Source organism: Schistocerca gregaria, chromosome 1, assembly GCF_023897955.1.
Source record: "Schistocerca gregaria isolate iqSchGreg1 chromosome 1, iqSchGreg1.2, whole genome shotgun sequence".
NCBI classification, from domain to species: domain Eukaryota; kingdom Metazoa; phylum Arthropoda; class Insecta; order Orthoptera; family Acrididae; genus Schistocerca; species Schistocerca gregaria.
In genome coordinates, this window is record NC_064920.1 from 643,401,516 (window position 1) to 643,414,300 (window position 12,785).

General features: G+C 36.8%; 1 protein-coding gene across 3 annotated transcripts in view; it reads left to right on the plus strand.

Annotated features, from left to right (window-relative positions):
• The window catches only part of LOC126360641 (ionotropic receptor 25a), a 445,688-nt gene that overhangs the window by 212,001 nt on the left and 220,902 nt on the right, over positions 1 to 12,785 (plus strand). For all 3 annotated transcript variants that reach the window (XM_050007727.1, XM_050007729.1, XM_050007728.1), the window contains one exon: positions 6,384 to 6,578. In XM_050007727.1, the coding sequence (XP_049863684.1) occupies positions 6,384 to 6,578 (195 nt within the window). The remainder of the gene's footprint in view (positions 1 to 6,383; positions 6,579 to 12,785) is intronic.

Below are 12,785 nucleotides of genomic sequence, written 5' to 3' on the forward strand. Positions count from 1 at the left end.
GAGTATATTGATTTCATCTTTGTGTCATATAGCTGTTGAAAGCAAGGATCAGTGCATCAAGATTCTAGAAAAAGAATCCATTGAAACAATTTTATGGAACTCAAAATCTGCTATGAGGGAAAAAGTCCAATCAAAATGGAACTACTGACAAATATCAATTACAAACTCTGTTTAATATACAACAGACACAATTAGATAGTCATTAAAATGATAGCTTTCAGAATTAAGTTTCTTCAATCTACAGTACAGACCAAAGAAATATGAAGGAGCAAAATAATTTAGTAATTAATTAAGGAAGTTATCTAGTGCCACATAGTAAGAAAGCACAAAATAGAATTCACCAGTTAATGTAAACATAAAAATGTAGATGTGTCTTACATACCTTCCATGACACTGAGTCCTGTGTGACTTTCATAATTAATTGCTGATCAGTTCTATTTATAGTTTCTAGTTTTTTCTCATGTGAATGAACACATGGTTTCAAATTTAGCAATGTTGTGACTTCACATTTGTGCCTCTGCCTACAGCTTTGTAATATCTACAAGGGCATTCTTCTTGTATAATAATACAGTAATTTATCTGGACCTGTTCTTTTATAAAAGAATATAAGCTAGGCATTAAGCTTTAGAAATAAGATATTAGTCATCCTGAATAAACTGAGAATACCAATTTCATTATCGAAAGGGTTATGTGACTTTCGTCTCCCAAAGTCCTACATCTCCCTACTTGTTCAGGCCAGTAACATGGTACTTGCCATCATACAGGCTTACTGAAATGATCAATCAGTGTATTCTCTCTATCCTGAAGTTGGTCACATGTAAATCTAAATGCTGTTTGGATTCCTACATCTACACTCTGCAAAGCACCATGAGGTTCATGGCAGAGGGTGCGTCCCATTGAACCAGTTGTTATGGTTTCTTCCTGTTCCATTCACATATAGAGTCTGGGAAGAATGATTGATTGTCTCTGTGCATGCAGTAATCATTCTAATCTGATCCTAAGGTTCCGTGTGTGAGCGACACGTAGGGGGTTGTAGTATATCCCTCGAGTAATCATTTAAAGCTGGTTCTTGAAACTGTGTTAATAGACTTCCTTGGGACAGCTTATGTCCACCGTCAAGAGTTTGCATCTCTGTGACTCCCCACCCCTTGAATTAAACAAACCTTTATGCTGCCCTTCTCTGTATATGTGCAATATCCCCTGTTAGTCCTATCTGGTATGGACCCCACATGTCTGAGCAATATTCTAGAGTGGTCACACAAGTGATGTGTAACCAATCTCTTCAGTAGACTGATTGCACTTCCTCAGTATTCTACCAACAAACTAATGTCTGCTACCTGCTTTGCCCAAGACAGACCCTTTTTGTGATAATTCCATTTTATATCCAAAGTAAGTGTTACACCCAGGTATTTGTATGAGTTGCCTGATTCCAACAGTGACTCATTGATATTATAGTCATAGCATAGTATGTTTTTTTCATTTTGTAAAGTGCACAATTTTACGTTTTTGAAAATTTAGAGCAAGTTGCCAATCTCTGCACCATGATGAAATCTTATCATCTTAACTAGGGTATACAATCTCTATTTCACTAAGAATAAGCAGTCAGACAGTCATTTTTCCTTAGCATGATCCGCAAGTGGAAGGGGGGAGGGGGGGAAATATGACTTTGGCATGAATAGTGCCCACTGCCACACACTGCTTAGTGGCTAGTGGAGTAGATATATAGATGTAGATTTAGATTGGTCACACAGTGTCAGTCCTACATCCTTTGCCTCTGGTCAGTCTAATAACCTGCTACTTACCATCACCAAGGCTTAAAATACATCTGTCACAGTTAGTTATGATATTCTCAGCCTGTTCTGAAGTTGATTGCAACCAAATGTAAGTGATACTCTTATTCCTACAATTCTGTTACCTCTTACTTAGCTTTAAATTGTTATATTTTACATTCTTAGTAGGAATTTCATTGTAATTAATGTGCACTGCTCAACAAAAGTTTGTAATACTACAATAAAATGTAGTCTATGATACTATAGGTCTTATTGATGTAGGCACTTCATGCATTATTCAGTTAGAGCCCATACACTGAACCAACTGAACTGACACAATTGAAGGACCTGGGCTCTTCCCCATCAACATTGGATCATTGCAGAATAGAGTAATGTCATGTTTTCTGATAAAAGCAGGATTGCTTTGTGATCAGACACTGGTCATGTTAGCAATTGGAGAAGTGCTAGATGACACCAGGAATGCCGATATGTTCAGGAAGTCCATCCACTGGGATGTGGAAGTGTAATATTCTGGGTGGCAATAATGATGGGACAACAGACCCCCCCCTCCCCCCAATTCCCATTTATAGCATTTTGACTCGTCCCAGATACTGTCAAGAAGTCCTACAAATGACTGTAAGGCTCGACAGATGTGAAATCAGTGTCAACTTCATCCAAGTCAATGACAATGCAAGACTATACTACATTTGAGCAGTTTCTCAGTCTCTTGAAAAATGCAGCACCAACCAAATGTATTGCCCACCACAGTCCCCAGAAATGAATGCAGCTGAGCATGCATGGGACCCATTGAAGGTGGCCACTGAACAGCATCCTAATCAACCTGACAATCTGCAGACTGTGACTGAAGCTGCCATTGAGGAGTGAGACCTCACATCCCAAGATAAACTTGAGGGTCTCATCCAGAGCATGCCTCACAGAGTGGAAGAACCCATCCTTGTGCGGGAGGACATTCTCACTACTAAAGACTGATAATAATAATAATCAGATAAAGATTTTCTCTGTTGTTGTTTTACAAGATGTACACTTAGGAGAGCTTGCTTTGTTTTGTAATGATTTTTTTGTAACTAGCGAAAATCATTGTTGTTTTTGGAAGGAATTGTGTTTATTTTGCTAATAAGGTATTATACAAACCTCAATGGGTGTCCTGTAATAAGTCATTGTAGTAAACTCTACGATACCCACACTTTTGTTGAGGTGTGTAAATACTTTGAGCATACTGCTTCTCTTTACTACAGTTCAAAGCTTGTATTTATTGTAATGTTGTGGATAAATTTTAGCTAAAAACAGAGCTCTAAATTTTATTTTTAATTCACATCAAATGATAGAAACTCAGTTTTGCCAGTATAAAACTATGTTTCAGAATTTTGTAGTTAAATTGAAAACAAAAATAGTAGTTTGCAGAATGTAGCAACTTGCGTCAGTCCCACCCTCTGCTGGGTATTGTCATTATACATTGTAAAGATCTTAAATAAATCACAGCATGGGTTTAAGGAGTGACAGATCCGTAAAGATAGAAATGAAAGTTTAATCACAAACATAAGAGGGATGTATCCAGATTTTACTTAGACCTTTACAACCATAACTGTGTCCATATTAGACTTACTCTGAAAGTGCTGCACTATGGCATAAGGCAGGAAGCCACCAACTTTGGTAAAAAATAGACATTAGTGTATACAAATAAAACATCAGTGTGCTAATATTGAAAAACTGCTTACTCTGGTTATCTGAAGATAAAATTGTATTACCTCAGGGCTTTGTACTAGGATCTCCACTCTTTATCTTCTATATAAATATAGCTTTGTGGATGCAGACATAAAAGAAATAGACTGTAACATGTTCATGGGTATAGAAGTTGACAGATTTCCGATGTGAGAAAACACACTGACAAGACCTGCTATAAAGAAGTACAAATGTATTTGTGATGAAGCACAAGTTCGTACGCAGGAACACCAAAACTTTACTGAAAATGGACTGTCGTTATACCTTTCTACATCGTCGTCTTTGTTTCCTACATCATTCCATCTTATTCAGTGCATCAGAATATGAGCTTCTGCAGCAATTATGGTCATTAAAATGTCTGTCCTTCTTCAGTGGTGTCCCATGTATGTCCTCCCTGGCCATATCCTTGCACCTTAATCTTGTTCATCCTCTTGATCTTCTGTCTCTCATACAATAGTATTAGTATCCTGTTAGCATCCATGCATTGCATTTGTCCATACCATCTCAGTCACTGTTAGAATATTTTGTCTTGTAATTGTACAAGACAGTCTTTCTGACAGATACTGGGAGGAGCAGCAGATGTGCATATTAATGGAATTTTAATACTTCAAGAGAAAACCATCAGCTCTGTAGGGAATGTAGCAGCTTTGGAATCCTGTAAAAATAAATGTAAAGAAATGAAATTATCAACTGTGCAGTGACATCAAACAGAGGCTTTCAGGAATACAGGACAAGAACTAGAGATATTTGCTTTGTTTTTACAAAAATGCTTAAAATTATAGATAAAGTGCCTATAAATACAGGGACCTTATTTTATAACAGATTGACACTAAGCATAAAGAGCATAGAAGTACTGATCAACTTCAAAAGAAAGCTGAAGGAGTGTCTCAGCTCTGGACATTTGTATAAATTGAATACATTTTTGTAGGCAAATTCATAGTACAAATCTAATTTAAAATTGGGGAAGGAAATAACCACTTCCTTGACACTTGCTCTGTAAGCTAATTAACTGCTATTGCATTTATGTTTTTGTACTTTATGAATAATTCTCAAGACTTTTTTATCTGAATGAGAATCCCTTTTGATTTTGCTATGTTTTCCTATGTTTTCTGCACCATGTATATGCGTAAACCAATATCCAGAGCAGTATAGAAAGGAATTCCCAGAGGAACACTGGCAGTGTAGAAGGAGAGAATGTATAGTCTATGTGTTAAACTGTACTTCTGGTACTGTATATTTAGTGCAAATTCACTTAAAAATATGTTCAGTTGAAATGAATTTTATATGCTTGCTAATGTCTGCAAGTTTCATTTAAAAGAGTTGATTTTTCAGGATTTTTTGGTAGACTTGTTAACAATTTACATTTTTTGCAAGGCTGTGTAGCCCCCAAACAATGACACATCTGATACATAGCCTGGATACCACGTCTTCTTGTGGACTACCTAAATGTGCAGTTTATCAATCCAAGAAGCAGTTACTTTATTGTAAAGAAACTGATAATGTAAAAATTAATAGTTGTTTACAAATGCAAATTGAAAAACAGTGATTAATCTCATCCATCAGATGAAAATTTTGATCTCATGTGTGTCATGTTCAAACTGTTACAAAATTGACAGTGTAAGTATAGTTAATGTAGGCTTTTCATCCTGATGGCAATAGCAGAAGATTTGGAATCTGCACAGAGCTTATAGAGGTAAAGAAAGGAAAAAATAATTTTACTGTAAGTTTTTTGCTGATTGATCAATATTTAATCTTACTGGCAACATTAAGTGCCATAATCTTAGAAAGTCCTCTGATAGCTACCAGATATGGAAGACATTCTGTAAAGGTGTCATTTCTGCAGCTTCCTGTTTCGTGGAAAATCTGTAACACGGTACCTACCTAGAGATGCTAGAAAACTAGATCCTATCCACCTTCATAGCTATTTGAATGATTTAATTTCCTGGCACTTTGAAACTTATGAGTGAGGTTACATGAACAACACTATTTTTTGTTGTTGGATCGGAGTAGGTAGGTAATAAGACTATGTTCACTGTCAGAGGCTTCCTGGTTTACCAAGCGTATACCATTTAATATTTATCTGTTTGGGTAAATGAAGGACAGTCTGTTTATTACATCTATGCTTCCCATTATTCAAGGTCTGTAATATCAAATTGCTGATCCTGTGATCTCAGGCTTGCTGATCTATGTTTGACAAGAAACAAAGTAGTATTGTGCTTCACCAAATGGGTACACTTCATACTATTCACTGTCCAGCAGCAATTGAACTTGTTCCCATGTTTAGTGGCCTCTGTTTGGCAACCTGTTTTTGAATAGCTTTACATATACTCAATTTATTGTTTCATTTATTATCATTCTCTGCCATAGCTTTCAAACATAAATTCTGTTTTTTGTACTGTAGCTGTAGTACATAGTTTCCAAGGATTCCATCTTCTACGTTGCTATCATTTAGAAGGTATTTCTAGCGTTAGTTGCCCATGCTGAATATAGCATAACAATGTGCAATACCTACAACATTATACCTTGTAACATACTGATACATTCATTAAAAATTTTAAGTGAGGTTATAATTCAAACTTTAAATTTTATAAAAACAATGGCATAAGAAATAACACTGCTGTTGCATAAGAATATGCTAAAATCAATGCAATAATTTATAGGTTTCATGACTGAAAATGTTACTCATCATGAACTTTGATATTTGAGTTTAATAATTCCAATCTTTGTCCTGCTGATATGAAGTTTTTGTTGTGTTAAGTTAGATGAATACCTTTACAAATTTAGGTGCACTGAAACTGGAATTATGTGAGCATTAATTTTTCTTTCTTTCTAGTGTTTAGCATATAATATTTGAAATCTTGTTATTATTGACAGCAACAACCATTTGTTATAAAATACCAGGATGAAAATGGAAGTACAAAGTTTAAAGGTTATTGCATTGACTTGATCAATGCAATCCGCAATATCACTAATTTTGAGATTGAAATTTATGAAGTGGCAGATGGTAAATTTGGAAACATGGATGAAGAAGGTAGATGGAACGGAATGATCAAAGATCTCATAGACAAGGTATGAACAGCAAAAGTGGTACTTCTTCAATTACTGCTGATGTTTCTACTTTTATATTACACGTGTGCTTCATTATTCTGTGTAGATCAAACAATGGGAAATCCAAGATGGAATAATGCCAGTATTATGAAAGGATAGAAAAATACTCTTGATATAACTGAGATGAGAAGTCGCAGATAGGCACAACATAAAGACTGCTAAATAAGTAAGCTTTCAGCCAAAAACGCCTTCATTAGAATTAGACTCACACACTCAAGCAAACACAACTCACACACACATGAGCATGCTCACTGACTGCCAAGGCTAGCTTTCTTGTTTGGCAGTCATTTTGTTGTACCTTTCTGTGCCTCAGTCAGTATCTCTGTGATGTGGTGAGTAGAAATCTGTCCTATTCATAATATTGTTTAGATGATCAACACTTTTAATTCTGTTTCTTATTTATTTACATCCTGAACCTTTGAGGTACATATACCATACCTTAGATGTTGGACAAAATGACATTACATTAATATACTGTTACATTGATTGTATACATTACATTTATAAATTGTTACATTGTTATATTGCTATATTATTACATTACATTTTTATATTGTTACAACTGAAATTAACTTATTTTTCAAGATAGCGTGTTACTGAGTAAAAACAATTTTCCAAGAGATATGAAAGTACAGATTTTTTAAAGCTATGGATTTTGTTTATTGCCTTTAAGTTACTTGGCAGCTTATTAAACAAATGTGAACCTGAGTGATGTACACCTTTCTTGCACAGTGTCGTATAACAATGATGTCTGTGTATGTCACTATTTGCCCTTGTATGGTGTTCATATACAGATTTATTTTGAATAAATACATTTCCATTTTTAGCATGCTTTTTTTTATGTACATGACAACTTCTAGTATATAGAAACATGGTAGGGGTAGACTCCCCAGTTCTTTAATGAATGGTTTGCATGATTTTTGGCTGTTAGCATCTTTCATTATCCTCACAATCTTTTTTTGTTTCCAGAATGTGGTTATGCTATGAGGGAGAATTTCCCCAGAATATGATGCCATATCTCAATAGGGAGTGTATGCAAGAGTAATACACTGCTGTAACTGTTTCAGGACTTGTGTTGTTCCATATAATCCTCATCGCATAAGTCATTTTTAATAGTTTAGAATTTAATGATTAAGATTGTCTTGTAAGTAGATGCCAAGAAATTTTGTTTCAGTGACACTGTTAATTCTTTGGTTTTCCATGGACATATTTTGTTTTAATAGGTTTTTATTTTGTTGTGTGTGGAAGTGTAAGACGACTGTTGTTTGAGGGTTTATCAGTAATTTATTACTTATAAACCACTCTGTGATGTTTTCATTTGTGACTTTAGCATTTAAATTTAGAGCCATTTCGTTTTCACCTTCAATTAATATGCTTGTGCCACTGGAAATAGCACTGGTTCAGAGTGTTGAACGTGTAGGGGGAAGTCGTTTATGAAAATTAAGAAGAGAAAAGACCTAAAATTGAGCCTTGTGGTACACCATGGGTTAATGTGGAAGGTTTCAATTGATAAACTTCGAGTTCATGTTTTCCCATGTGTTTTACGTCTATTATCTGAGAGCGATTTTCTAGGTAGGATTTCAGCCACTCGTGTGGCAGGCCTCTTATACCATACCACTCTAACTTTTTTAGGAGAATTTCGTGTTCTATTAAATCAAATGCTTTTGTTAAGTCCAGGAAAATTCCCAAAACATTTTTTTGATTATCCACGGAATTTAATATACGATTTATGAGGCTAAAAGTAGCTGTTTCAGTACTGCACTGAGACCTGAAGCCATGCTGATATCCTGAGATCATATTTTTTTGTTAAAGAAATCAGTTAATTGTAGCAGAACTAGTTTTTCAACGATTTTTAGGCATCACTTTTCTCGGCCTGAACTGTAATTCCAAAATGAGAGAATCAGAATTCAACAGTAGAGTCCAGGTTGGAATATAAGCAATTATGTAAAGGATACATTGCTATTCTCCATAGAGATGAAATGTTGAGTTGCAGACAGGCACAACAAAAAGACTTTTACACACTAAGATTTTGACCAAAGCCTTCTTCAGAAAAGAAAGGAAATCACACCCCATTCACACAAGTGTCCACACCTCATTCACACATGACCACTATCTCCAGCAGCTCTAGCTGGACAGTAGCTGTTGTGCTGAATGAAAGCAGCACTCAGGAGTGTAGCATGGAAGGGGGGAAGATAGCAGAGTGTGGCTATGGGGAGAGGAGAGTGCTGCCTGGCAGAGTGTGCAGGGACTAGAAAGCAACAGGAAAAAGGTGCCAGGGACAGTATCAAGAGCCTGTGGGGGAGAGAGGATGGAGTAGGAAACAAGAGAAGCAGAGAGGGCAATGGACTAGGACTGGGAGTAGCATAGGGATGGAGTAGGATGTTGATGAGGTTGAGTGAATGATATACACCACTTTAAGGAGGTGGGGCAGGACCTTGGATACATAGACCGTTATTTCAGACCATGACGATAGATGATTAAAGCCCTGAGGAAGGATTTAGTTCAGTTGTTCCAGTCTGGGTTGGTATTTGGTGACGAAATGGGTGCTCATTTGTAGCAGGTTCATGGAGGTGGTGAGATGATTAGGGGTGTGTGGGAGTGTGGCAAACGAAACCTGTTTATGGACTAAGTCATGGGATAGTGCTTGTTTGGAAAGACCTTTGTGAGACACTCAGTATACTCAGCAGGGGAGTTCTTGTCACTGCAGATACACATTTCTTAGGTGGCCAGACTGAGCGAGAGGGAATAAAAAATCCCTTCGATAAGCCTGGCCACCTGAGGAGGGCATATCAGCTTCACAACCTGGACCACCTGAATCCTCCCCTCCATCACCAGCTTTACTGAACTGCATAGATAAGAGTTATCCTTACAACCTATTCTCCACTCCCCAAATTAGCCCAGCCTCAACCAATGATAACCTACTCTCCCTACACCCCATACCCAAAAGTTTCCATCCCCTTGTCCTACAACCTCGTCCCAATCCACATCCCCTCACCCACATTGTTTTCACTCTCTGTCAAAGCACCCACCAGTATCTTGCCCTCTCTGCTCTTCTTGTTTTCCACTCCATCCTACATCACACACAGCCTCTCGAAGCTGCTCCTGGCAGCCTTTTTCTGCAGCCTTCTAGTCCATGCATGCTCTGCAAGACAGTGTTCTTCTCTTGCCCCCATCTGTACTCTGCTATCGCTTCCCATATGCTGTCACACTCCTGATTGCTGATGTAGTTCACTGCAGTAGCTGCAGTCTGGTTAGAGTGGCTAGAGATAGCACTCATTGTGAATGGGGCATGCCTGCTTGTGTGCATGTATATGTGTTTCCCTTTCTTTTCTGAAGAAGGTTTTGCTCAAAAGCTTAGTATGTAACAGTCTTTTTGTTGTGCCTGTCTGCAATTCAGAATGTATAATTAATGCATATGAGGTTCATTCTTGTTGGCAGAATGTAAAAGAAATGTCAAAAAGTCCAGCTCGCAAATGCTCAAAAAGACACCAAATGTTACACAAAAACCTACTCAGAAAATTACAAGAACAAGTTTTATTTACAAATATTCTGCAACCCATTAGATATGACTCCTGCAAAAACCATTAACATAAATGTAGACTAATAATAGCTTGCACACAGGTGGCCCCCATAGTCCATAAAGAAATTAAACAGGGAGCAGCCATTATATATGGTGCAATAAGAAGAAAGTAGACATCAGTTTATAGTGATTTGGAGAATCTATCTAAAGAGACTGCAATTGTTTGTGTAATGAACCATTGAATACCGAATTTTATTCTGTCTTATTCAAAATACTAATATTTAATCAAATCCTGACATCATATATGTTTGACATAATATTTATATTAAAGATTCCAAGACTTACCAAGCGGGAAAGCGCCGGCAGACAGGCACATGAACAAAACACACAAACACACACACAGAATTACTGGCTTTCGCAACCGATGGTTGCTTCTTCCTGAAGAAGCAACCATCGGTTGCGAAAGCTAGTAATTCTGTGTGTGTGTTTGTGTGTTTTGTTCATGTGCCTGTCTGCCGGCGCTTTCCCGCTTGGTAAGTCTTGGAATCTTTGTTCCAATATATTTTTCCCGTGTGGAAGTTTCTTTCTATTTTATTGACATAATATTTAAAGTCACACAACACCGGACAGCTTTAATTCTCTAGGCTATACAGAATTTGATTTTTGTGTGTAAATTTATTGGGAACAAAACTTCTACTGATTTGTTATGAATACAGTTGACCACATGTACAGTAATCCATACCATACTGTTAGGCCTGTTGCTGGTCATGATACTGATATTTTAGATAATTCCTGTAAATGCTAGATTTTCTGTCTCTGAGTTAGTATCATGCCTGTGGATTACCACTCTAACCTCCTGTGTCATTCACTTTGTCTGGTTCAGCAATTAAATGACAGAATATTTTCTGCTAAGCTTGTTTCTTGGTTTGAAATTGTAGACTGAAGTTTTTGCATCTCCATTCACTGTCAGCGCCATTCAAAGTTATAACATCTGGTATGCAGTTCCTCTATGAGGAGATGTCTGTTGGAGTCCATTTTACACTTTATAACTTTCAATTGTTTTTTTACATTCATATTCTACTTAATGTTGTGGAAAATAAAGCACGGCTGTTGATAACTAATGCACCATGAGTGAGATTTCATAAATTTTTGGGGGTATTGAAACAAACGTCCCAACAACTGATGTTTGCGCAGGAGAGAGTAGTTTTCCACTTGGTCATTATGCTTAAGAACCTTTTTTATGCACTAAAAATTACAAGACTCTATGGTTCTTTTTAAAATGTAACAACAGATTTTTTCCCTATTGTGACAGATTTTCATAACATTTCAGATGAATCATACACATGCAGTTTTGCTTTTTTGTCTTTCATATTTAATTATTGTAGGTCAAAATGTTTCCACCTCAAGGTTTAAAAAGTATCATATCACAATACATCCTTATCCAAAAGCTTTCAAGTGCCATTACAGTGGTGTAGGTGATGTTTTTAAATTGAATAAACTAATAATAATATTGTTCATAATATATTACATGATGTCGGATCTCATAATTGGATGGTGCTCCACTTTCCTGACATTTCAGTTTTGGATTTCCTTCTATAGTGTTGGGACAGGCTAGTAATAAATATGTGCATGTACTCATAAGTGAGAACAGAGAACTATGTTTTGTCTTCTGAGATAGCTTTCCATGTCTCAGGAAAAAAAAGAGTAAAATATTTGAAAAACTCCCACTAAAGAGACTGACTCATCAATTCTTCAGTAGTCTAGAATTTTGTGTGTCCAACGAGATAGATAGGCTAAGACCAAACATCAAGGGAAAAAATGAGATTCTCATGTGTACTAAGAGACTATCACTTAAAAATAAACTAACAGAAATGAAATATTGATTTGAAGAATTAATTAGTAATGTTTTGATCGCAAATGAATAATGGCTAACTTACAGCAAACCTGTATTAAATGTACCTTATCAATACTAGGCAGCAACATGTTACTATAGCACAAGTCTGAAGTATGACAGTGTTTCAGTCTTTGCCAAAGAAACAAATAATTTAGTATATGAAATATATCTAAAAACAAAGTTGATGTGACTTACCAAACAAAAGCGCTGGCAGGTCGATAGATACAAAACAAACACAAACATACACACAAAATTCAAGCTTTCGCAACCAACGGTTGCTTCTTCAGGAAAGAGGGAAGGAGAGGGAAAGACGAAAGGATGTGGGTTTTAAGGGAGAGGGTAAGGAGTCATTCCAATCCCGGGAGCGGAAAGACTTACCTTAAGGGGAAAAAAGGACAGGTATACACTCGTGCGCGTGCACACACACACACACACACACACACACACACACACACACACACACACACACACACACACATTCGCCGCACATACACAGACACAAGCAGACATTTGTAATACAATTCGCGTATCATATACGCCACCCTCTCTCCCCTATTATGTGATAATACAAAACGAGCTGCCCTTTTTTGCACCCTTTCGATGTCCTCCATCAATCTCACCTGGTAAGGATCCCACACCACGCAGCAATATTCCAATACAAATGTCTGCTTGTGTCTGTGTATGTGGGGATGGATATGTGTGTGTGTGCGAGCGTATACCTGTCCTTTTTTCCCCTTAAGGTAAGTCTTTCCAC